Below are 27,899 nucleotides of genomic sequence, written 5' to 3' on the forward strand. Positions count from 1 at the left end.
AAAATGAAACATTTTTAATGCTGTTACCAGCAAGCTACTTAACCTCAGAGAGACTGTTTAACTTTATAAAAGAAGGGTTAATGGCTAAACTCAAATAATAAGGACTAAATGAGAAAAATGACTTAAGTGAGAATGTAAATGAAAATGCCTGACACTAGTAGGCATATAGGAAATGTTCACTCCCCTCTGTTCTCCTGGAAGACAGGCTTCCATCCTGTGTCTTTCAATATCTCCATTCTGTGATCAATGAATTAAAAAACAGGAACTGAATTTTACCAGCTGTTAAACTTTTTGGAGAATAAAGAAGGAAATAAATATCAAGTGAACAAGCAATTATAAGCATTAATTTGAAATGTCCATATTCCCTTGACTTGGACCTTTTTTTCCTATTTCACTATCACCTAAATCTTCCAAAAGGTTTATAATTTTATGATTAGGCCAACACGAGATACAATTTGGAAAAACTAGTGACACTGTGCTTTATTTGAGAACACAAAAAAAGGGCATGACCAGAACTCTGCCAGAATGGTCCTTAACATTCTGCATACCCTAGCCAGGGTAGTATTAACTTTCCAACACTGTTGATGTAAGACAGAGTGCTGCTAACTTCTTAGAGAATTAGAAAAAGATTGAAACAAACTCTAAAGGTGCGTTCTTTAAGAAGGAGAGTGGGCTGGTTTTCTTTTTGCTCCTTTAAAAACTCTAGCCAGAAATACCACCCAATTTATAATGAAGACTCTACACAGCAGCACCAAAAGGGCTATTTACAAGAAGAGTTTTTTTCCCAACAGAATCCACTTGAATGCACCGAGAAACTGCATCTTAGCTAAGAGTGGTTCACTAAGAACAAGGCCATCTAAGTGCCTAACTAGTATTTAAAGTTGTCAAAGGGTGGGGATGTGCAAATTTAGCAGCAAAAGACTCTTTTGTTTTGCCTCAAGGGAAAGTGATGGTGGTCAGAGGGGCCAGTTCCAAGGGCTGGTCCAGTGGGGGCCGCTGGTCTTGGTACTCCGCCACATGCCCATTCCGGTGGTGGCCGTACTCAAACTTGATTCGCAGCTCGCCAATCTTGGACTGGGGGAGAATATCCGGGATCCACTCAATGATGAAAGGTGTTGGCTCCTTTTGATCTGGGGAAGTGTTGCCTGAAGACAAGGAGGAAAAAAAAAAAAAAAAAGGAAAAGAGAGAAAAGAAGAGCAAAAAGATTAGTACAATTCCAAAATAAATTTGAATCTGGACAGATCTTACTCTGCTCAGGAATTTTAAAAAGAAACAAAAGAGAAGTTTAAAAAAGTATGAGGGAAAAAAAAGAGTTAGAGGGACAAGAAGAAGAATCAAGGGAAGGGAAAGGTGATTACTGCTGTATCTATTCAAAAGGTTTCAGGGAACTGTCTGGCATCCTCAAATAAAATAAGACCCAGCCTTTATGAAAACAGGGCCAAAAGAATCATAAGGAGAGCCCAGACTGAGAGGAAAAGAAAGCTGAATGAGATTAAAAGGGAGACTAGCAAGAAAAGTCAAGTTTCAAGGAAAGCAGAAAGAAACAATTAAAATGTACATGGTTCTAAAACATTATAGCGGGTTAGGTATAGCTCGTGTGGTAGAGTGTAGGCTTAGCATGCATGAGGTCCTGGGTTCAATCCTGAATACCTCCTCTAGAAATAAATAAATAAACCTCCTCCAAAATAAAAACAAATAAAAAAACCATAAAAGACTGATAAAGCAATACAATTAAAAATATTACAATTCTATGATAAGCAAAAGCATTTGGTACTGGTTGTATGTTTAGACAGATTTAAAGAACAAAACAGAAAGATCCAAAATGGACACAAATAGAACAGGAATTTAGCATAAAGGCAGCGTTTTCAATTAGTGAAAGAAATACAAGCAAGTGTTTCTTATAACAAATGGTGTACATCAACTACACAACTATCTGGAAAAAAATAAAAGGTGGCAGAATCTTACCTCATACCTTACATCAAAATAAAGTCCAGAAGATCAAAGGTTTAAACATGAAAATGTTACAGAATGCTTTTGAAAAAATACAAAATACTGGCAGAATTAAAAATAAGCATATGGTATCACCTTCAAAACTATGGAGACAAGCATAGAAAACAGCCAATTAGCAAAAAACCAGAAAAATAAAACAAGATGGAAGAACAAATATATCGATTATAATGAAGGGGACAAACTATTTAAGTTGGAGAAAAATCAAAACCAACCATATAATATTGATAAAAGATTCAACTAGAACAAAGTGTCACAAAAAAGTCAAAAGGCTGGCAAACATCACAAAAATGAAAAGACAGCTGGTATCACTGTTGTAATATTGAACATAGAAGAATTTAGGACAAATGTTATTTTTACATTGATAAATAGTGCTAAATTTTGTATCCTCCTAAAATTTGTAAATTGAAAACCTAATCCCTAATGTGATTGTACTTGGAAGTGGGGCCTTTGGGTCATGAGCACAGAGACCTGATGAATGAGATGAGTGCCCTTTAGACCCCAGAGACATCCTTGCCCTTTCTGTAATGTGGGGACACAGAGAGAAGACTGCCGATGGCAATTTATGAGCCAGGAAATAGGCCCTAACCAGACAATGAATTTGTCAGTGCCTTGATCTTGAACTTCCCAGCCTGTGGAACTGTGAGAAATAAATTTCTGTTGTTTATAAGCCATCCAGTTTATAGTATTCTGTTACAGCAGCCCAAATGGTCTAAGACAATATATTTACATTGACATCTGTCAGTAACTCTGATGTACAAAAAACACTGCATTACAGTAGTTAAAAGGCGTTTTGCAATATGAGGAGACATTTAGAGAAACAATTGTAGTAGGAAATTGTATCATGACTCTGCTATGTAAGTTTTGTAAGTCTTAAAACTATATAAAACTTTATATTGGATAAATAATAACATCTTTGCTAGCACAAATTCTTATACATTAGGATAGTAGGAAAATATTTTTAAATTCCTAAAAAAATAGAAATTAAAAAGGTACATCTTCTGACCTCAAAATAATAAAACTAGAAATTGATACCTAAGAACATAAAAATCAAAAACCTCAATCAGGGGTTGGAGGGGATAAATTTGGGAGTTTGAGATTTACAAATGTTACCCACTATATATAAAAGTAGATTTAAAAAAAGTTTCTTTTGTATAGGACAGGGCACTGTGTTCAATATCTTGTAATAACCTTTAATGGAAATAAATATGAAAATGAATATATGCATATATATGCATGACTGGGACATTGTGCTGCACACCAGAGACTGACACAGTGTAACTGACTGTACTTCAATTAAAAACAAAACAAAACAATCTCAACCAACTGGAAAAATTTAAATACAAAGTATTGGGGACACAGAGAAACTAAACTATAATATAGATTGTTTAGATATTAATAATAAGAACCTTAAATGTTCTTATTATCAAATATGAATCTAGAAAGTTAACTGATATTTCCAAAAGACATAAAAATAAAATAACCATGAAAATGTTACAAAAATTTTTTTAAGCATTAGAAGAAATTTTTACAAACAAAAGTAGAAAAGAGGTTAAAACAGAAATTTAGAACAACTGATAAATACATGAGCCAGTTCTATGAAAAAGACAAAATTCTGGTGGAGTATCTAACTATAGACTTAGATTTTAAAAGTTATGTGATTATCCTCCATACCAAAAACTATCAAAATCTACACAAGTTAAATTCTGGATGAAAACAGAAGAATTTTAGAAAAAATATAAATGATTAAAATTGACTCAAGAAGAGACAGAGACCACGAATACAAATGTAAATCAGATCAAATTCTCTAAACAAGTTTTTAGAGAACTCTTGCAAGTAAGGGCTAGGTCCAGATAATAAATTCTTCCAAATATTCAAGGAACAGATATTTCCTAAGCTATTTAATTTGATCCAAGGCTTTCTAAAATCATTTTCTACATAGCTATTACCAAAACCCAAAAAAGCCTCCAAAAAGGAAACTGTGGACACTTATCACTTAGGGATAATAAAAAATCCTAAATAAAATGTTAGCAAATAGAACCTATATATATATTAAAAGAAAAAACACCACATAGGATTTATTACAGAAATGCAAGATTATATCAATATTAGAAAATTATTCATAAAATTCGTATTGTCTTGTGGTAGCTCACAGCAAAAAAAATGTGACAATGAATATATGTATGTTCATGTATAACTGAAAAATTGTGCTCTACACCAGAATTTGACACAACATTGTAAGATGACTATACCTCAATAAAAAATGTTAAAAAAAAGTCAACAGGTGTTTTTATTTCAGGATCTTTTTAATATGCAAATTTATAGGATGAATTTCTAAGAGAGATAAATTATACTCTAAGACTCTACTCCTACTGCCTCCTTCCTCCAACTGTAACATTTTCTGAGATCTGAGTGAATCTTAACAACCAGGGGAATTTTTATATGGCAAAGTTTCTTTTCCCACCAAAGCTATTATTACCAAATTGACTGAGCATCTGACAGTCAAGGGTCTTAGAATCCAAGGAATACAATAGGTAGCACTTCTCACTTATCAGACCATGGCGTGCTTTTCTCATGGAATACTTCTTACTGTCTCTTCTTCAGGACAGAGTTGGAGAAGCTGGAGGAGTTTTCAGTCTAAAATGATAATCATGGCTGCTAGCTTTACTGTTCATTGTTTGCCCTTGAAGTCAGTTAATTTAACAAGAGAAAACAATGAGATACAAATACTGGGAGGAAACAAAATTATTATTTTTCAGGTGATGTAACTGATTTCCCAGAAACCAACAAGTAAACCACCATCATCACTACTAGGAACTCAAGGGGGGCAATTTGATAATAAGTAAACCCAAATCAAAAGCTTTCCACACATTGGCAGAAACATAATAAACATCTTATTCACAAGTACAGACAAAAATATACTTCACAAGAATTTGATAAAATAATTCTCAATTCTAAATTTCTCCTAGAAGCATCAGTGCACGAAGAGAGAAATGAAGGGGGCCCACTAGATGGAGCACAAAGCTAAGGTAATTAAAATTATGGCTGGCATTCATTCATTCTTCAGTCAGTAAGTACCTATTATGGACTGGGCACTGTGCTATCTTATGGGCAGAATGATAGTGACACAGTTCACTGCCCTGAATGTGCTTATTGCATAGTCAGTGGAAAGACAGGTGAGTGGTGATGGCTAGCAGTGAAAGCTCTGGAGTCCAAAACTGCCTGGGGTTGAAGACCACCTCCACCACTTCACTAGCTGTGTAACTCTGGGCAGGATACTGCACCTGTCTTCGCCTCAGTTTATTCATCTGTAAATGGGGATCACAGTGTCTACCTCTCAGTGGGTTGGTAAGTTAAACTAAATTAAATTAATTAATGTATGTAAAGCACTTAAAATAACAGCTAGCACAGAGTAGGTGCTCATCAAGTGCTACTTTTTATAGTTGACATTATTATTGTTACATTATTGTACAAATACCCCAATTTAAAATAGACAAAGAAATAGCAATTCATCAAATACAAATGACTAATATGAAAAGTTTACTCTCATCAATATTTGAGGGTAATGCAAATTAACAGAATGATAGAACATTTTTTGCCCATCAAATCAACAAAGATTTAAAAAAGAGAAACTCTTTCATACATAGCTAACAGGAGTAAAACTGTAGAAATATTACAATCTTCCTGGAGAGCAGTGTAATGAAAACAATCAAAAGCCCTAAAGATGTACATAAACTTTGACCCTCCAATTTCACTTTTAAGAATTTATCCCAAAGAATATCCTAAATAAGTCAGGGAATAATTAAGAATATAAAAGGTCTATCTAAAAGGAAGTTAATTCTAAAAGGAAGCATTGAGGGAGGGTATAGCTCAGTGGTGGAGCACATGCTCAGCATGCATGAGGTCCTGGTACCTCTATTAAAATAAATAACCTAATTACCTCCCCTGCGAAAAAACCCACAAAAATAAATTAAATAAATAAAATAAAAGGAAGCATTGTTTATAATAGCAAAAAATTTGAAACAACTTAAATTCAGGATTGATTAGAGTGAGGTACCTTAATGAATTAAATGTTATACAGCTATTAAAAATGTTGTATTCACATATACTCTGGTTTCTCTTCAGATCATACAAATCTTTCACCGTTTACTAAAGATTTCAGTGGAGAGGAAAAGTGTTGTATTCACAATAGCCAAAAAGTAGAAGTAATCCAAGTATCCATCAATAGATGAATGGATAAACAAAATGTAGTATATATATATAATGAAATATTTTTCAGCCTTAGAAAGGAAGGAAAATTTGACATATGCTACAATGTGGATGAAGACATCATGCCAAGTGAAATAAGCCAGTCACAAAAGGACAAAGACTGTATGATTCGACTTACATGAGGTACCTAGAGTGTCAAATTCATACAGACAAAGCGGAATGGTAACCAGGGCTGGGGGAAGGCAGGAGTGGGGAGTTAGTATTTAATGGGTACAGTTTCAGTTGAGGAGGATGAAAAATTTCTGGAGACGGACAGTGGTGATGGTTGCACAACAATGTGAAATTACTTAATGGGAAAAAAACTTATGTTTAAAAATAGGATGGTAAATTTTATATTATGTATGTTTTATAATAGTTTTTAAAAGTTTAAAAAATAATGCTGAAGATAGATATGGGAAAATAATCATGATATATTTTTAAGTGAAAAAAAAAAGCAGCTGACATATGATCTCACGTTTTGGAAACTCTTTTTATGCACAGGGAAAGGTCTGAAAGAGCAAACACCAAAATCTTAATGGTGATGTCCTCTTTGGTGGGTGGGGTTACAGGTAGTTTTTAGCTTTCTCCTTTAAACTCTATAATTTCTGTATAATAAACAAGTATTACTTGTCTAATTTTATTTCAAAAGCACTGGCTCAAATGAAACAAAACACCTTATCCCATGACTGCCTATCCAAAATGCATGAATGTGTCTTCCTTGCTTAAGTCTCGGATAGTGTAATGCACACAGCTGACCCTCAGCGGAAGATGTGCTATCAAAACCACCAATTCACTCACCGACTTTGAGAAAAGTTTTTAGTTCCAAGGGTCGCAGCACTGGTTGCTTTTCTACACGACCGTAGGTTTCTGCTATGCTCTCTACTTCTACCTTAGGGCATTTAAACAGCTCGTAAGTCCCATCTCGGTTCTGGATAAAACTCCTGGTGATTTCCAAGGGCATCTGGATATGGAGACAATACCGAGAAAGATGAGAAAGAAAAAATTTTCAAAGTAGACAAACATTTGGAAGACGACTGATTTTATTCATTCTTTCCTGTTAAGTACACTGAAATTAACTAAAACTTCCCTTTGTATTTTCAAGTAAATTTTGTCAGCAAATCTCCCTTTTCTCCTATACATCGTTCATGGCTTTCCTTTTTTTCTCTGTAACTTTAATTTGAACCCCTGTGCCTTCATGGCTACATGACTGCTACTGTTGGCACAGACCTGCTCTAAAATCGGTTTTATTCCCTTCCCTACTGCTCTGCTCGCAGCGTTCTTCTCCTGAAGACTCTGCCAATAGCACCTACAGCTGACCTCACACCCTGCGTGCTTCACAACCATCCTTGGGGCTGAACCAGACAGAGCGTGGACTGAATTTTGTCTCTGCCACTAGAAGGCAGGATGAGCTTCTCGTAGCCTGTTTCTCATCTGCAAAATACAGTTAATATCAATGCATGGTGGTGAGATTGAATGGGGTGATGCAGGTAAGTAACACACAACAGACAGAAGCTCAATGATTATTCGCTCTCTTCCCTCACTTGCCTTTGCTCTTGGTTGTTTCAGTGCCTCCCTGAACACGACTTGTTTAAGGCTAGAAGATGCTTCTGTGACATCCTGCATTTAAACAAGTCCCTCAAGTGTCTTTAGTGCTAACACAGGCCTTTTCTAGGGTTCACATGTAAGTTCTATAGCTATCAATTTATTCTTTTTCTGAACATAACAATGCCTTGCAATTAAATTAATCTTAATGTAGCAAGTCACATTATGCTGAATTTTCCACAATATTCTATTCTTGTAGGAAGGGAAAATCCTCAAGTTTTCAGGATCTGCCGAAAGGAAATGTTTAAGAATGTCTAAAATTGCCCTTGTGATAAAGAACATTAATTAAGAGTCAGTTCTCCAATGAGAACTAAAGTGCAGTTTGGAGAGGAACATTTAATTGTGCTGGACGCACTGACTTCAAAATCATGTATCATCTCAAATTACAGATATACTTTCTAGCTGCCTGCCAGTTAATCTCGGGCTCATCACAGCTAGTAAGGGACCTTTATTTAATTTACAAGAAAAAGCACCCCTGTTTTCTGATCCCAAAGGCAAAGAAAAAGGATACTCCAATTTAAGATACTTCCTCAAGCTAGTAGGGAATAACTACTAAAATCAGAGTTGGAACCATATTCAGAACATTTCTCAATAATCTCTTAGTATGGAAAAAGGGAACTCTATCTTTAGTGTCCACGACTCAAGGAGCTGGTGCAAGCATTCTTTATGCACTTGCTTCCCTCTCTTCCCCTCCCTGCCCTCCCACTATTGCAAAAATGAACTCTTACCTCTGGGGTATCTAAGATTTGTTTAACTTGCAGGATATTCGTGATGTGCCAGGTATACTTGGAAAAAGTTCCCAGGGGCAAGGCATCTTTGCGAACAAAAGCTTCAAGGTGGAAAGGGGACAAAATTAGACTACCAAGAAGTAACATGCTCTTTCACTGCATTTGTTATCTAGTTTCTAGAGAGTTCAGTACCGTGATATTCCTGCTGTAGAGAATCCCAGGCCTCTAAAAAAGGAATTCTAGAAGTAAATCTATAATAGGGTTTTGGCAGAAATGTGATGAATCAACTGATAAGGATTTCTGCTATATAAAGTCTCTGATGCTTCTTCGAGATACTACTCATTTTTGGCACCTGAGAAGCTTGTTTGGTAAAGACTGCACACACAAGACTCCATTATAAAACAGCCTCTTACATCCTGAGATATGTCAGAGATCAAATCTTAGTCCTTAAAAAAATTACATGAAGTTTAAGCCTGCTAATGTGGTTGCCAGTCTATGGTCCTGCCTCTGGATTATAAAGGGGTTCCACTGAAGGGCCTAAAAATATATAAGGAATGGGTTAAAATTTATGTATTAGGCCTAAAGTTTAAAATGGAAGAATCAGTACCACCTCAGAAGTCTCTTTTTACAGCTTATCTCTCTGCCTTTTGAGGCACTAAACAGAGTGACTGACAGCTTGCCCTATCCAAAGATAGAATTAAACCTCAAACAGGTCGTATTATGTCATCAAACAACAATTTACTGAAGAAATAGCCTTGATTTCCAGCTGAGGTTCCTCTTGGGCTATTTGCCCCTGAGCAACCTTTTCTTCCTCCTTTTCTCTTCCTTATCTCTTTATGCTACCTAATAAGCATCTTGAGATCTCTAATAGAAAGATGTTATATAAAACCCAGAAATAAGCACCAGGATAATGTCATTATAAAATGTTCCAAGCCTGAGAATCACTCTAAAAATAAAATCTTCCTTCATCAAAAATTGAGAGTCATGAAAAACAAGTTTCAGTTTTTGATACATACTGTAATTTGCACCCAAGAAGCAGCCCGAATAACGACTGGAGCCTGCAATGCATCCGTTGAAATTGGTTCATATCCAGAAAATACCCAGCTTCTTGGTGGGCACCTACATTGCACGTCACTGTGGTTCTTTTACGAAGTCTGTGCTTTCTGAATCTTTCCAGCCACTCTTACTGGAATAAGCATGGGGCCTTTGAAGAGTATGATTATTATTCTAAGAGCTGACTGGCCAAGGCTTCAGGCTCTGAGCATGTAACTGGAAGTCTTAATCCTGAAAATTCCATACAATTTTTCCCCAAACTTAATTGTCTAAGGCCAAGATATCTGTTGCTATTCCTGAGGGAAGAATCCCATACCTGTGGTGGAGTTGGGGAGCCGTTTTTTTGCACTTCCTATGGATATCCTCTGCTGCAGGGCATCAAAAAAGGACTGAGGAATGTGGAACACCAGTGGCTCTGGTTTGCCTGTGGGAAATAAGGAGCAGCTCATTTAAAGAAACTCAGCGGGCCTTCTGATGTGTAGGGAAAGACGGAAGAAATGGAACTGATGGGTGGTAGTGACTAAAAATACCACTGAGATAGCTTTACACGGAGGCAAAAAAGAAAGCTTTGCTTGACCTTTATGAGTCAAGCACTGCCACCAGCCCTGCTCTTGACCTCTTGCAATCATCACAAATACAGCAGACCCTTGTCATCTACCAAAGAGAACTTTTCAAATCCCTAATTTTGTAAGCACCACCACAGCACATACTTCCTGAGACCTAAAGAGGACAGGAAGTGAGATGAGAACGCAGAGGCTGAGCTGAGCAGGTAAACTTGATTCACTCCTGCTCACTATCAGCCAGGCACTTGCTGTTTGCATTCCTGCTCTCAGATGGTCAGGACCATGAATGCCAGAGATCCCAAAGTTATACCACCTTATCCAATAAATATGAGTCTTCTCTCTGATCTGAAGGCAGGCAAGCTGTTTGAAAATACGTAACAGACCTCAAAAAACCTTATAAGACACTAGGTCAACAGAAAGTCAACAGAATGAGTGTTCAGGGGAGGAGTCAAAAGAGTTCACAGTTTTCCTTAAAAACTCTGCCCAAGGGGCTAGCTCCAGTAGAAAAATATCCAGAACCGTGTGGATTAACATGTAACTTCCACCTGCCTGGATGCAACTTAAGGAGTAGCTCTTAAAGAAGACTCTTAAAGTCAGTTCAGATGCCTTTTTGAAACAAAGGTCAAACCAAGAAAAATAAAAAATGAAAGGTCTTCTAGAGTTCCATAGTAAGATTTTACATTCTTTCAGTTGGTTTTGCCTACTTAATTGAATGCAGAATGTCAATGACAAAACTGCCACTGCTTTTTAGCAACTAAAATATTAACATCTGGGCAGTTTAAGAAGTCACCACAGAAAGCAATTTAAAAACCTTTCATCTTGAAATTAGATTATGGGCTACATGCAGAGATCATTATAACTCTACAAGTGCTAACTCACCAGAACTCAGCGGATGGGATTCTAGGGTTTAGGTTTACTAATTAATCTTGAAAAGCCTTCATAAAAGACACAGAATCACAGTCCAGGAGAGAGCTGATGGTGACTTTGACAAAGGTGGAGGCAATGGAGATGATGTGAGGGGGTGGTACAAGGAATGGGATGGAAAAGGACCACAGTTTATAGCTTACATTATTGTCAACGTTCTATTTTCTGTTTTGGGAGGCAGATGAGCACATACTTATTATATTATTTTAAACAATATATAAATAAATAAATTTTCAAAAGAAAAGAAAAGAAAAACATAGACTCTCTCTTTGACCTTCCCTACCTTTTTTTCTTAACAAAGTAACTTCTGAAGTTTTATTCATTCTGAATATAAATAAAACTAAACATGTATTATTAGTAAACATTTCCACTTAGCATAAGGAAGACCTTCCTCACAGCTATCACTGTCCAACAATGTTATGAGCTGGCTTAAAAAACAGTGAGCTGCTCATCACTGCATAAAGCCTGCAAAACCATCTGTCAAGGATGCTTTTACGGTAGTGGGCAAGGACTGGTTGGATGGTCCACCTCCAAAACTGCTGAGGCTCTATGAGGCTATCACAGTCAACCCAAGTCTGGCCTATGTTCTCCAGTCTCCTTTAGCATGTCTGTGTAATTTTACATCACTATCTTAGTCTCACATGCTTAGATTTTTTTCTAAACTTTTTCCTCCCTTGCTTTGATTTTAAGTTTGAGGGTCAGAATGATCTTCTAAGGCTTTGGTATCTCCCTCACCAAACACACACTCTCATACACCCCAAGAACAAGGCTATCTACCTTTACTTATTATTTGCTGTGTTTTTTTGCTTCCATCTCTAAATTCATTTTGCTTGTCCTGCACTTTAATTACGTGATTATTTCTTTCTTTCATTTAGATTTCTACTTTCTTGTGGTCCAGTGCACTCTGGACTGAAGCTCAATTACTTTTCCTATCAAAACTTTTCCTATGACACAATTACTTTAATTTCTCCTACTTTCAGCAATAGCCCAGTTGGATGACCAATACTTACCATCAAACTGATAGTGCATGGTTTGATGGATGCGTTCTGTGACACTGGCCAGCCAGTCTTGAAAGGATAAGGTCACTTGTGCCTCATCTAACAGCTGACCACAGGCTAAGGGGAAAAAAAACAAAAATTCTTCAGTAACTTTTATCTTTTCTTACAGAATTAAATAGTTAATTAAAGTTTGAAAAAGCTAAGGAAGGAGTTTACACAGAAAAAAGCAGTAAGCTGAAATTCAAAGAAATTAGATACGTTAAGTGAAATGGAATATTGCAGGATTTTTTTTTTTAAAGAATCCATCTGGAAAAGAAAAGAAATGAAAAGCTCTGAGAGACTAATGGGTTTAAGATTATTAAGTGCAGAAAGTTTGCAGCCTTTCAACTTCAGACAGCAGACTGAAGAATGGCTTTGTATAATGGCTGTTTTAGAGATCTATAAACTGGCCCTGTTCCTGACGAATGTGTCTATATACCCACCAACCTGCCATCCTGTTGTTTCTTATCCTGAAATGTCTTCATATGTCTGAAGTATAGCCCCGTTTTTAAAGAGATAATGATGCCAAAACTACTGTTCATTTAAAATCAAAATTCTCATAGGTCAATGTATATAGTGATAATTTGGATTAAAAGCTATTTTCTTTTTTCTTTGCACCAAAGTGATAAAAATTTGTTAAAAAATTTCTCCCATATACTTTTTTGGGGGGGGCATTAGGTTTATTTATTCATTTATTTGTAATTAGGCATATTTATTTATTTATTTTTAATGGAGGTACTGGGAATTGAACGCAGGACCTAATGTGTGCTAAGCAAGTACTCTACCACTGATCTATACCTTCCCTGCCACTCCCATATACTTTTGATTTGTTTACTTCCTGACCTTTGAAAAACATTTATTCTTGGAATGTGTACGTTCTTAATTAATTAGTTAATGAAAATTTGGCCTTGTATCATTTATTTGCTATTTATGTACCAATCTTGTCTTTAAAGCCAGAGTATGCGGGTAGGGGAAGATGTCTAATTTTTAATTACTCCGCCATGTTATATGAGAGTTAAGAAAATGTTGATCCCCAAATATACAAGCTTAATTATTCTGAGTAGGAAAGTGATGTATATATAAATTTATGCTATGTTCGAATTAAGTCATTCTGCCTCATAAATTCAGAATGATGGCCCTGCTACGGCTTTTAGGTGTTTTCAAACTTCACTAGCTTTGGAGAACAGACTATATCTGTCTTTCTCAACAAATATTTATCACTGAAAAATTGTAAAATATGTTTCTTTTTCAGCCTTGAATCTCCATACCAACTGCATGTGGGTAAGGAGCAACAAAAGGAAAATACCCTACAAAACATGTGCTGTCAAAATGTGTCAATAATTTTTGTTGCATCGGTTATTTAAAAGGCAATTTTGGGTGGAGGGTATAGCTCAGTGGTAGAGTGCCTGCTTAGCATGCATGAGGTCCTGGGTTCAATCCCCAGCACCTCCAATAAAAATAAATAAACAAATATGCCTAATTACCCTCCACCTAAATAAATAGATAAAAAGTAATTGCCACTTAAAAAATTAAAAATAAATATTTTTAAAAAAAGAAAAGACAATTTGGTTTTGAGCCTGATTTGAGACGAGCAGGAGGGACAGCAGAGTCCAGCCTCAGCGCCTACTAGTGTGTATCTCAGCACTTCTTGGGGGACAACATGCAACATGTCTTTAATTAATACTGCTTTGGGCTTCTTTAGGATGATTTTCCACTTCTTTAGCCTATCCTGGGGAAGGGAAACTTACCCTGCCTTTTTAATGCAGAAGCAACCACCGGCTTTTTCAGGCCACTTTTCCTTAGATTACTGCTCACTGCGTCTTGAGGCAACAGCGAACTGTTTGTCTGTGCACCTAAACCACAAATCATTATACTGTTCAAAAAGATGTCTGCAGAATATAAATCAATCCAATATTAATTTCTGAAGAGTCTAAAACATGTGAAAAGTCTTTACTAATTTCTAGGTTAGCTTCAGTTTCTAGAAGAAATTAGCATCAGCCTTTACACATAACATTTGAAGTGTCTTACACTCTTTACAGGAAGTTGGTGGGGGGCGACTAGAAGTGAAAGGAAGAAAAAAAAAATCATCCTTTACTCCCACCTCTCAGACAATTTTCTGGTGAATGTTCATCCATTTTCTTTTTTGTAACTAGTTTATTTTGCTGGTTTTGTGATTTTAAGTAGCTGTCATTATACCAAGATCGCCGGATTTAGCAAAATAATTTTGTTTGAATTTCAAACAAATGAATACTTTTTTAGTATAAGTACATTCCAAAGAGTGCATGGGAAATATTTATGCTAAAAAATTATTCATTGTTTATCTGAAATTCAAATTAAACTGAGCATTCTGTACTTTATCTGGCTACCCAAGTAATCTAAACATTTCTCCAAACTCTTTATAATCATTTTTAATGACTGCCTAACAGTGTCTGTCAAGTGGCTTTATCATGGTTCATTTAACTATCCGCAGTGGTTGGCCCTTAGTTGTTCCTAATTTTTCAGAATTATAAATAACCACACAATGAGCATCTCTGAACAAAATGCTTTTCCTATATCAAGGATTATTTCTTTAAAAAAGTTTATTTAGAAGTGGGATTACTGAGTTAAAGGGTAAAAAAAAATTTTTTTTAGTTGCGAGTTTTTCAGGGAAAGACCCATCAGTAGACATTTAATGACAATCTCTGTCTGTACTGCGGCCAGAATTACCTCTCACAAACATAGAAATAACCATGTCACTTTGTTTCTCCAACCACATGCTGAAAATGCAGATAACAAACTACTCCTCAATCATCGAGGAAATGTAATTAACCAGTCACAAAATTTTTAAAAACATCTATCAATGAAAACTTCATGGCACTGTCATAGGCAGATTAAGGTGTAAGACTAGTCTGAAAGTTTAAAGGATGAACAAGCATAAATAGTAATTTTAAGTGGTGTTTGGTTCGATCTTATATTTGGCCAACAGAACCAAGTCTTAGCTTGACTTGACAAAGAATCATCAGTGGAGGGCAAAACTTTTTTCCAGGGAAAAAAAACCCAACAGCATTATTTCTTACATTTGCTGAGATCAAGTGGAACAGATAAAATACAGTAAAACAATCTCTAAAGGTAACACCACCAAACAAACAAACCAAACAGCTTCTCACCAGGTACTTCCTCCTTTTTCCTCTTCTTTGGCTTAGAGGCAGTAGACTCACACGCTGATACTGTTGATTCTGAATGGCAGCCTAACTGGGGCACAATAATCTCTTTAAGACCTAAAATACAACAAATTTCTGAATTATTAATACTATCCAAGAGTAAGTACAGGCCCCTATCTAGAGAAAAGTTAGCTTATAAAAATCCAAATCCCCAAAACAAATTACAGAGTGACTGCCTGCTTTTAAAATCAGTTCCTAAAAACAAACAAACAAACAAACAAACAAAAAACAGAAAAAGAAAAGAAAAAATCAGTTTCTTTAAAGAATTCCCCAAAACATATGTTTTCATTCATGGACCATTAACATGTTAAAAGGCTCTACAGAGAAATGTAAAACTAAAAAGTTGGGAGCTGTTGCCAACTAAAGGTCATTTAGAAATGAAAATAAAAAGCATCTACAAGATAAAAATGTTAAAAAAAAACAACGTAAGACTCGATGTAGAAACTTGTAAAGGTCTTCTTTTGAGCAAAGTACTAGTTTTCTCCATCTTCAAAGATAAGAAACAAGCAAGTAAGACAAAATAGAAGGGAATTTTTGGTTGGTGGTTCTTTGTTTTTACTAACTAGGGTATCTGTGGAAGAGTAAAAAAAAAAAAAAAAATCAAAGCAAAGCTAACTTTCCTAGATTCATTGTTTCAATGATAATGCCCAAGTCTCTTGATCATTAATTTTAACCAGTCAACCAACCAACCAACCTTTATGCAAGTGTGCTGATTGGGATTAAAAGAAGGAATGCTTTGCATCTGAATTTTCTAGCAACTGCTTCTGAAGGCTGCTAGGACAATCTCCAAATGCCATCAATGGAGCTCTGTCATTGCTATTTTAGAAAAACAGAGTAACTGTGTCAACCATACCACCTACCGCTGGAATCAAAATTTAGGAAGTCTGAGAATTCCTGAGCCAATGTCTCGTCACTGGCAAAGGCACAGATGCAAGCAAAGAAATGAATGCATCTCTGGACCGCCTCATCCTTGGAGGCATTCAACTTGTGTGATTTCAGAGTCTGGCAGGAGCAGAAGAAACGGCGCTCGGGCAAGCTCTTGGCACTGATTTTCTGCACAAAGGATGTATGCAAATATCCCAGACTATGCTTCTGGCTTGCCTTGCATTTCACCACCAAAATGTTTTTAGTAATCCTCTGTACAAGGGGACCTGTGGGTTCGGTGGCCAACTGCCAGATGGTTTGCTTGGTTTCTGGAGAGGCCTGCATTGCATTCAGGACCGAGCTCTTTAGAGTCAGAGGGGTAGCCTCTGCCTGGCAGTTGACTGCCAGCTTGATGTGCTGGCACTGGTTTTCCACAACACCCTGGGTGGCAGCTTTCAGGCATGAGGGGACATAACACCGTCCAGAGCTCAGCTGAGTGATGATCGTCCCATCCACCGTCTGGATTGTCGTCTCTGAAACACCTAGTTCCACAAAACACCGGTAATCAGGGCCCCGGTCTCTTTGCCGCACGGAGTAGACTTGCAGATCGGACCCTGTTATGATCTTAACAGCTTCCACACTAGGCTGCTTCCGCGCACCATAGCGGAATATGGTTCCACAGGTCTTGTTCTTACAGCTCAGTCCCCGGGTTCCATTGTATGTGCCGCACCGGGGACACTTCCGGATTCCCCTCAATGTGGCCTTTCCCAAATCAGATAAGAAAGCTGGGACTTTAGTCCTTAGAGAATTTGGTTCCATTTTTCACAGGTCCTAGAAAAGGCAATAAGCCCATCAGCATGAGTACGTACACACAGACACACACACACAGACACACACACACACAGACACACACACACACAGACACACACACAGAGTTAAAATCGCTTCTGATATTTAGTACAGAAAGGAAAATGTAAAGAAGCTATCTACTATTTCCATATTGTACCCTCACACAAGACATCCATTTAAACCTTCTTACAAAATAAAAATGGAGGAAACTTTGCCTTTTCCGTCTCTTTCTATTTTTAAATCCTAATGTAATAATTAAAGCATTTCTCTAGATTCAATCCTGTTCTATACAATAACCTAGGTTAGTTAACCTAATCTTTTTATGCACAGATGTTTAACTTGAGCAAGGATTGAAGAATGGGAAAGATGAGTTCTTTCACCCCAAAACCCAGCCTAATCCTACCTGTATCAGCTCCCAGAGCATCTGGAAAACAGTGTAACCTGAATTCATAAGACCTAAAAGGTGTTTCATGAGTCTGTGATGATCACAGAGGACAGGCGAAGACAATCATCTGCAGAGTAAGTGACACTGCTTAACTCAAGGTCTTCTGAAGTTTGAACTCTGTGATGTAACAATGCAGACATTCTGCCTCCTACTTCTGGGCCAACCAATGACAAAGCTCATGCCCAGCGTTCCACAAAGAAGATTCCCACTGCCCTAAGTGGAGATTCTTGCAGTCTATAAGTAAAACAAGAAAAAACATTAAAGTTATACAAAGATAGACTGATTCTTTCCTCTTAGAAAAGGAGAAACTGCTTTCACAAGTATTTGAGAAATATTTGATAGAAATTGTTATGGTAATGGTGGTTTTATACTTCCAGTTGCAAAAAGGTAAAACAGTGCTAATGTCATTACAGAGTTACCAAGAACACCTAGAGCCAAAGTATATAATTGGTCACTCATCCTTCCTAATAGTAATGCATTACATTTTCAGAGCACTTTATGCTTTTCAAAGTGCTTTCACATTCATTATTTCATCAGAACCTCGCATTTATACCTCATTTGGGCCAAACAACAATTGCTTTCCACATGAAAATTAAAAAGTTAAGTAACTTGCCTGAGGCCATCCAGCAAAATCAGCAATGATGCTTCCACTGACTCAGTGTCTGCTAAAAAATATGAATCTCTGGAAGGGAGGGCATAGCTCAGCACTAGAGCATGTGCGTAGCATGCATGAGGTCCTGGGTGCATTTCCCAGTACTTCAATTAAAAATAAATATGTAAATAAATAAATAGGGAGTTCAAGATTTGCAGATACTAACTACTATATATAAAATAAACAAGTTTATACTGTATAGCACAGGGAACTATATTAAATATCTTGTAGTAACCTATAATGAAAAAATATGAAGATGAATATATATATGTATATGTGACTGAACTATTAGGGCTGTACACCAGAAATTGACATAACATTGTAAACTGACTATAATTCAATTAAAAAAAATTAGTAACTGGGAAAAAAAAAAACCTAATTACCTCCCCCCAAAACAAAGAGTATGAGTCTCTGCTTTTGATTTTCCCACTAATATCATGAAAATTTTCAAACATATAAAAGACAGAATTAAACAGTGAACCTTCATATACCCACCCACAAGATTCTACAATTAACAGTTTACTATATTTGCTTTATTCCACAATTAAAATTTTACTATATTTGCTTTGTTACACATCAAGTTATCTATCCCTTTCTCCATTGGTCCCTTTCATACTTTGATGCATTTCAAAGTTGCAGGTATCAGGTCAGCATGCATGTTATTAAGTAAAGTTTAGTATTTTTAACACTTTTTAAAAAGGTAAATCCACCTGTAATTTTGAAATAGGATGTTCGCTTTGCTTTTCCCACCCTGACCCTGGGGGGTGGGTCTTGATAAAAGAAATATTTTCCCTACACATCTTCTATAGTCCACTGGTTAACAAATTGGAAAGTGCCAACAAGACAGTCTAAGAATGCCCACTTTTTCATTGTTGCTATGAACTAATCCCCCAACTGTAATATTTGCTGAGTGACTAAAGGTTTGTGAAATATGATCTATAGCAGGGTTTCTCCACCTTGGCACCACTGACATTTAGGGCTGGATAACTCTTTGTCATGGGGGGCCATCCTATGCACTGTAGGATTTTTAGTAGAATCCCTGGTCTCTACCCACCAGATGCAGTCAATACCCCCTTTCTACGTTGTAAAAAAACAAAAATGTCCAGATATTGCTGGATGCCCTTGTGAGGGCAAAATTACCTGTTAGAAAACATTCACTAATCTACTGAAGCATTTTGCTGTGCACCTGAAACTAACATATTGTAAATCAACTAGAGTTCAATTAAAAACAAAATGAAACGTTGATCTAGAGACATTAGCCTGTTCACACAGCATTTCCTTCTCAGGTCAACAAACTTCTTTAGTAGGTCTTCTCTCTCATTCAGCTCTACCTGGGTTCTCAGGAGAGAATGTTCCAAAGTCAGTTATCTCTATGACCACGTCTTTTAACTTCTGAGCTTCAGATTGTTTTATATGTATATCCCAGTTTTAAAATTACACTGATGGGGACCGGGGTCTGGTGCGGAGAGCCCTTCGTCCTGGGACACGGGGCGCGGCCGGAAAGGCGGCTGCCCCCTCGCCCGTCAGGCACCGCACGTTCGTGGGGAACCTGGTGCTAAACCATCCGTAGACAACCTGCTTCTGGGTCGGGGTTTTGTACGTAGCAGAGCAGCTCCCTTGCTGCAATCTATTGAAAGTCAGCCCTCGACACGAGGGTTTGTAGAAAAAAAGAAAGAAAATTTTATTTTTTAAAACACAAAATAGAATAAAATTACACTGATGATCATGATTTACATATCCTTAAAGTGGAAAAAAGAACAATTTTACTCATTAAGGGAAGAACCGTTTGCCAATTTTATGGTGAAGACTGAAGATGCTATAGTTTTAGCATCATCATGGGAATTCTACTCTTTCCCCTTATCTTTTCTTTTACCTGTTTATTATGCTCTGTAGAGGGCAATTTGTTAGTATCTTTCAAAACTACGAATGCACATTAAAAAACTTCAATTTTGAAATAATTTTAGGTTTATATAAAAGGTACAAAGATAGTACAGAGCATCTCTGTATACTCTTTACCTCGCTTCCCCAAATGTTAACACCTTACATAACCAAAGGACATTTGTCAAAACTAAGGCTTTAACATTGATAAACTGTTAACCCTACTACAGACTTAAATTTTACCAGTTTTTCCATTAATGCCCTTTTTTAAAGAATAAACTTTTTATTTTAGAATAACTTCACATGATCAGAAAAGTTGCAAAGATAGAACAGAGAGTTCCCAGATAACTTTCACTCAGTTTCCCCTAATATTTACACATCATATATTACCATGGGACATTTGTCAAAACTAAGAAACCAACATTAGTACATATTATTAGCTAAACTCTAAACTTTGTCCTTCTTCTGTCTCAGGATGCAATCCAAGATACCACATTGCATTTAGTCCTCATGTCTCCTTAGTCTTCCTGGATCTGTGAATTTGTCTTTCCTTGTTTCTCATAATCTTGATCACTTTGAAGAGTCAGGTATTTTACAGAATGTCCCTCAATTTGGGCTCGTCTGATGTTTCCTCTGCATATTCCTTTTGACCCAGTAATTCCACTAATAAGAATTTATCTTACAGATTTATTCCTATGTGAAATGAGAAACATGTACGGTTATTCATTTGAACTTTTTTTTCATTGAACATTTTTATAACAGCAAAACATTAGAACAAACCTAATGTCCATCAAGAAGGAACTGGTTAAATTAATTATTGTATAATTGTATAATGGATTATTTTCCAAAAAATAAAATAATTTTCACAGCTGCTTAAAAAAAAGACTAAGGAAGTTCTTTACTTATTGACCGTTCAGATCTTTAGGAAATGTTAAGTGGAAAAACAAAGTCAGAACAGCATGAGGGGGCGGTATAGCTTAAATGGTAGAGCATATCCTTAGCATGCATGAGGTCCTGGGTTTAAAGCCCTGGTACCGCCATTAAAAATAAATAAACCTAATTACCTTCCCCCTGCCAAAAAACCAAAACCAAAACCAAAAACAAAAACAAAAACAATAATAAGTAAAAATAAAACAATAAAATATTTTGGTGGAAGGTATAGCTCAAGTGGTAGAGCACATGCTTAGCATGCATGAGGTCCTGGGTTCAAAAAATTAATAAATAGAATAGCATGTATAATATGCTGTAATCTGTATAAAAGGAAGGAGGAAACAGGAAACAAATATATTTGTATGAGCTTATAAATGTAATACAGTTAAAAAAAAAAACCTTTAAAAATTTCACGTAGTCTAACCACCTCTACCACTGGATTTTTAGTTTTAGACATTTTAGTTTTAGGATGCAATGAACATCCTAAACACTGACCTTAATACATAAATGCAAGTATTTCAGTAGAAAAGATTTGGAACATTGCTTCTAGTGGGCTTTTTTTGTTTTTGTTTTTGTGGGGTACAGAGTAAGATTATATTAGGAGGAAAGGGTTCCACTTCTAAAAGTGTTTGAAAAGCACATTGGTGATTTTAAGGAGGGTATAGCTCAAGGTAGAGGTCCTGGGTTCAATCCCCAGTACTTCCTCTAAAAATAAATAAATAAATAAACCTCATTACCTACCCCCTCCAAAAAAAAAAAAAAAAAAGTGAACAGGGGAGGGGAATCCAAATAATTTAATCAATAAAGTAATTTATTAAAATTTCTTAAAATTATACAAAAGGAAAATTTAAGGGCAAAATTATCATTAAATATATCTTAATTTATCCCATCTCACTTTCTGTACTTAAATTCCAGGCAGATAAAACATTCCAATACAATGTTAACACAGTAGAATAAAAAAGGCAGGAATTTAAAAAAAATACACTTTTAAAAGATATCAGAATGAGGATGGCCTAAATGACACAAAACCCAGAATCCAGAAAATACTGATTAAATATTTTCCTGACTGTATCAGCAGGCTTTTTTTTTTTTTTAACTTCTTTATTGAGGTTTATTTTACATATCACAAAATTCACCCACTTTAAGTGTACAGTTAAATATTATTTATAGTCATAATGAATTATAATTGCTAATAAATTCTTAAATTTATAGAGTTGGGCGTCCATCACTATAAGTAAGTTTTAGAACACTTCCATCACCCCAAAAAGGTCCCTCTTGCTTCTGCAGTCATTCATCATCCCCACCCACAGGGAGTCACTAATCTGCTTCCCATCTCTATAGATTTACCTTTTCTGGACATTTTATATATATGGAATCATACCATAAATGGCCTTTTGTGTCTGGCTTCTTTCAGTGAATATAATGTTTTTGAGATTCAGCCACATTGTAGCTTGAATCAGTACTTCATTCCTTTATATTGCTACATAATATTCCATTGTATGGATATACCATTTTGTTTATCCATTTACCATCTTATAGATATCTGGACTGTTTCCAATTCAGGGCTATCATGAAAGATACTGTTGAGAAAATTAACATGCAAGTCTTTGTGTAAACAAATGTCTTCATCTCTTGGGTAGATACTTAGAAGCGGAATTGCTGGGTCATATGGTAAGTTTACGTGTGACTTTTAAAGAAATAGCCAAACTGTTCTCCAAAGTGACCGTGCCATTTTACATTTGCACCAGCAGCATAAGAGGGTTCCTTTTTCTCCATTTCCTGGCCAACACGTGTTATTGTCTCCTTGGTTACAGCCATTTGATTATAGTGGGTGCGAAATAGTATCTCATTTTGTTTTTAACTGCATTTCCTTAATGAATAATGATGTTGCCAACATTTCATATGCTTATTTAGCCATATGTCTATCTCTTTAGGGGAATAACTATTCAAATATTTGGCCCATTTTAAAATTAAGACTGATTATATTTGATTACATAAAAATGAAATCTTTTTGCATGGAAAAAAGTATCCTAAACTAAGCCCAAAGATGAAAACAAACTGAGCAACAAAACTAGTGCAAGTCTTGTATGCTGAAAACTACTAAACATAATTGTAAGAAATTAAAGAGTTAAAAAAAAAGGAAAGACAGCTCATGTTCGTGGACCAGAAGACTTAGTATTGTTAAGATGGCGCTATTCCCCCATGATGTACACATACAGTGTAATCTCTACCAAAACTTCACATACCTTTTTTGCAGAAACTGACAAGATGATCCTGAAATTCATACAGAAATGCAAGGGACCTGGTAGAACCAAAACAATCTTGAGAAAGAACAAAATAGAAGGACTCATACTTCCTTATTTCAAAAGTTACTACAAGGCAAATTCAGACATTGTGGACAGAGGAGGACAAACGCTGTATGACATCACTTATATGTAGAACCTAAAAAAGCCAGACTCATAGAAATGGAATGGGGTTGCCAGGGGCTCGAGGGTTGGAGAAATGGAGAGATGTTAGTGAAAGGGTACAAACTTCTAGTTTTAAGAAGAATAAGTTCTGGGGGTCTAATGTACAGAATGGTGATTATTGTTAATAATACTGTATTATATATTTGAAAGTTGCTAAGAGTAGATCTTAAATGTCCTTAACCACAAAAGAAATGGTAATTATGTGATGTGATGGAAGTGTTAGCTAATGCTATGGTGGTAATCATTTTGCAATATATAAGACTATCAAATGAACATCTTGTATACTTTAAACTTACACAATGTTAAATGTCAATCACATCTTAATAAAGCTGGGGGGATAGACAATGTGACATTAGACATACAGATAGATATTCAGAGCAATGAAATTGGATTGAAAGTTCAAAAGTAAACCCTCACATTTATGGTCAACTGATGTTCAACAAGGATGCCAAGATCACTTAAAGGGGAGAGAATACTCCTAGCAACAAATGGTGCAGGGACAACTGAATAGCCATGTGCTATTCTGAATGAAATTGACTCCTGCCTCACACTGTATATAAAAATTCACTCAAAGTGGATCATAAACATAAATGTAAGAGCTAAAGCTATAAAATGCTTAGAAAAGAACAGGTGCAAATCTTCATGACCTTGAATTAGGCAATGGTTTTTTAGATATGACACCAAAAGCAAGAGTGACAAAAGAAAAAAAATAGAAAAACTGATCTTCATCAAAATTAAAAACATTTGTGCTTCAAAGGACACATCAAGGAAGTTAAAAGACAACCCACAGAATGGGAGAAAATATTTGCAAGTCATATATATAATAAGGGACTTGTATCTAGAATACGTAAAAACACATAAGTTAACAATAAAAAGACAAATAACCCAATTTAATAATGGGCAAATGAGTTGAATGGATATTTCTCCAAAGAAGATATACAAATAGCCAATAAACACTTGAAAAGATGTTCAACATCATGTCATTAGGGAACTGCAAATAAAAAATGTCAAGATGCCACTTCAAAGCTATTAAGATGACTAAAAAAAGACAGACAGTAACAAATTTTAGCATGGATATAGAAAAATTGGAACCAACACACATTGTTGTGATATTGTAAAACGGTGTAGCCACTTTGGAAAATTGACGGTTCTTCAAAATGTTAAACAGTGTTACCATATGAATCCCAGGATATATATATATAAATATATAAATACACACACATATTATACACCCAAGGGAATTGAAAACAAAAATTTGTATATGATGTTCACTGTAGTAGTAAGATTCATAAATGTCAGAAAGATTCAGTTCAAATGTCCATCAACTGATGAATGGATAAACAAAATGTGGTATATCCAAACAACAGACTATTATTTGGCCATAAAAGGGAGTGAAGTTCTGATACATGGTACAACATGAATGAATGAGCCTTGATATATTATGGTAAGTGAAAGAAGTCAGACCCAAAAAGCCATACATTGTATGATTACATTTAAGTGAAATATCCAGAATAAGCAAATTAACAGAGACAGAAAGATTAGGGATTGCCAGGGGCTGGAAGGAAAGGGGGAATTGGGAGTGACTGCTAATGAGCATGAGGTTTCTTTTTGGGGTGATGAAATGTTGCACAACTCTGTGAATATACTAAAAATCACCTTTAAAAGGGTGCATTTTATGTTAGGTGATTTATGTTTCAATAAATCTGTCATTAAACATAGAGGGAAACATTTGGAATGCAAATAACAAAGGGCTAATTTCTTAAAATAAAAATGTTTACAGATCAGTAAGAAAAAAGAAGCAAACCCACTAGAAAAGCAACCAAAGGCATGAAAGGACAGGTTATGAAAGAGAAAAAAGAAAAATGATTTTGAACATCCACAATTCAACTTGACAATGAGCAAGAGGCAAATTAAAACAAGACTTTGGCAAAGTGACAAAAAAGACAAATGTTATCACATGAGGATGTAGAGAAATAAGCACTGGACATTGTTGGTGGGAGTGCAACATCGTTTTTAAAGGGATGTAAATAAAATAAACGTAAAACACACACTTTGACTTAGCGATTCCACTTTTAAGATTTCATGAGTTCTATTCTCATATGTACACAAAATATGTACAGGGGTACGCCATGCAAGGCTGTCCATAACTGTGCTATCTAAGAACTGACCAAATAAACCATGGTATAACCATACAATAGGTTACTATAATGACTTACGCTACTATATGCTACTTAAAAAGAATCAGATCTATATGTATTGATAAGGAACAAGTATCAAGATATACTGTGGAGTTAAAAAAGGTATAGTACCTTATGTATAATGTGATAGTCTTGGTTTCAAAAACAGAAAAGATAGGGAAGACACACATACAGAATACATTGCCTCAGAAGCGACTGGGGACTTGGTAAACAGAAAGTGGGTATATTTCACTGTTTTGTACGATTTTAATTTTAAACTTGTACTAGTATCACTTATTATAGATTCTACACTGAAAGCACATATAAACAAGTAGCGCAACTTGAAAAGAACCTATATTTGAAACTTGTATTTGAATCCTGCCTTAAAAGGGGTCTCCTCTTTCTGGCAAGTTTACTAAACAGCCGCCTCAGTCAGATTGTGTAGAGGGAATGGTGCTGGAAGATCTACCCTACGAACAGTCCCTAAGTGGGTTTTCAGCCCGGTACTGTTTGGCTGTAGAGCTATACAGTTTGATGAACGCTGTTTAATGCTTGTGAAGCACAGTAAGTGAAGAGAACGAACGATCACCATGAAAAAAACATACTAACTTGCTAACGTTTACTGAGTACAATTAAGCCCTTCCCATGCATTCATTCATGTATTGATTGCTCACCACGATCCTGTGAAGCAGGTACTATTTTATCCATCTTAGAGATGAAGAAACTGGCTCAAAGAAAGTAGTGATTTGATCAATGTCCAGCCTCCGGATAATCTAACTTGGAGTTTGGAATCTGCTGGATTCCTTGTCAAACTCCAAGTGAGAGGAAGGGGCAGGACTAGAAGCCAGGACTCTCAACTTCGGGTACGCAGTGCTTCCATTTGCCCTGCGCTGCGTGGGCACAGAGAAGAATGCTGCCGCGACCATGAGGACAGGAATCTAGGTACCCCGACTGCGCGGTGCATACCTCCCACCTGGCTTCCGGGACGCGGCCCGCCCCGCGACGCGCCACCCGGGGACCTGCTTCCCGGCATCCTCCCAGAGCGACCGCTCACTTCCGGTCCTAAGTAGGCCCGAGCAGAAGCATCACCTGGCCGGCACCCTGCTCTTAGGACACGCTCTTCACCGGGATTCCTGACTACGCCCTTGTCCCATCGCCGCTCCCGCCTTCTGTCAACGCGGCCACTTCACCTGCCCTGCGCCCCCCAGCCCGCGGGCCCAGACCCCCAGGCTGATGACCACCCTCACCTCCTCTCTCTTCGCCTGCCGCGGCCTTTTACAAACGAGGCCAAACTCTTCGCTGTAACGACAGTCGTCATTGGTCAGAGCCGCCCACGCGTGGCGAGTGCCCGCCCACCTCAGCTCGCGTTGTCTGATGGGAGCTGTAGTCTCCTCCTCCCGGAACCGGCTGACAATTGCCGGGGAATCTGGTTGGTGGAATCTGCGCTTACCTGGCGTCTGTACAGCTCAGATTCTTTGCTGTGGCTGGAGTGCTTCTGGCCCACCCTGCTGGTATGGAAGGCACAGACACAGCTCCAGGGATTGCCATGACTGTTTCAGGCCCAAGCGAGTCCTATTTCGGAGTAGAATTCCACTGGACATTGATTCAAAAACCCGCCTTAGGATTTCCTACGTTATTAGCAGGTATTGGCTGCGATTTAGTGTTTTGTCAAGGGGGTTTTGTCCACCAAAGTATTAGCTGTTTCTTTCACTTGTGTGTTTATATCAAGTTATCTTTTTCTCCTTAGGTACACCCTGACATATTATTTGAACATTTTCTCTTATAGTGAACTGAAATTGAGGTCTGGTCCTAGGAAACACACAGAATAAATCTAAGTATTCTTTATTGAAGATAGCTCCTGAGTACAAATGTATTAAGGGTGAGGTGCGCGCGCGTGTGTATTGGAAAACTCTGGAATGAGATGCACCTTTAGCCTTCATTCTGCTGCTTATTAGTGGTGGGACTATAGGCTGATTGCCTGTCAACTGAAATAATGTGAAAAATAAAATAAAATTAAACTTAAAGGGTGAGACTGTGAGTTTCAGTTTTATTCAGGGACTTGGTGAGGACCATAGTCCAAGAGACATCCTTTCAGATAGCTCTGAGGAAGTGCTCCAAAGAGGTATGGGGGTAGTCAGAGTGTGTGTGATTTTGGAGGAGTTATGTGCCATCAAGCACACATCTTGGTAGAAGATTGCTGCAGGTCATGAGACAGAGATCTTAGTTAATGATTTTAGTGCTTTTCTAAGTATGGGAAGATGCAAGAAATTGGG

General features: G+C 36.8%; 1 protein-coding gene and 1 pseudogene across 5 annotated transcripts; one reads left to right on the forward strand and one right to left on the reverse strand.

Moving 5' to 3' along the window:
* Nucleotides 1-451: 451 nt before the first annotated feature.
* C15H2orf42 (chromosome 15 C2orf42 homolog) lies at nt 452-26,993 on the reverse strand. 5 transcript variants are annotated; one of them, XM_045523189.2, is made up of 11 exons: nt 26,874-26,992; nt 23,228-23,283; nt 17,480-17,755; nt 16,224-17,058; nt 15,310-15,420; nt 13,912-14,016; nt 12,137-12,241; nt 9,956-10,063; nt 8,587-8,687; nt 7,055-7,217; nt 452-1,145 (listed from the first exon to the last, which is right to left on the reverse strand). In XM_045523189.2, the coding sequence occupies exons 4-11, from the start codon at nt 17,044-17,046 to the stop codon at nt 937-939; spliced, it is 1,725 nt and encodes a 574-aa protein (XP_045379145.1). In that variant the 5' UTR covers nt 17,047-17,058; nt 17,480-17,755; nt 23,228-23,283; nt 26,874-26,992; the 3' UTR covers nt 452-936. The 5 variants fall into 5 exon arrangements, with proteins under 5 accessions (XP_045379145.1, XP_010962039.1, XP_010962035.1 ...); XM_010963737.3 differs by lacking the exon at nt 26,874-26,992 and adding an exon at nt 26,301-26,586; XM_010963733.3 differs by lacking the exon at nt 23,228-23,283 and having other exon boundaries at nt 26,874-26,993.
* LOC123619380 (U5 spliceosomal RNA) lies at nt 6,114-6,199 on the forward strand (annotated as a pseudogene).
* Nucleotides 26,994-27,899: the final 906 nt, after the last annotated feature.

This window comes from Camelus bactrianus, chromosome 15 (genome assembly GCF_048773025.1).
Source record: "Camelus bactrianus isolate YW-2024 breed Bactrian camel chromosome 15, ASM4877302v1, whole genome shotgun sequence".
Classification (NCBI taxonomy): Eukaryota; Metazoa; Chordata; class Mammalia; order Artiodactyla; family Camelidae; genus Camelus; species Camelus bactrianus.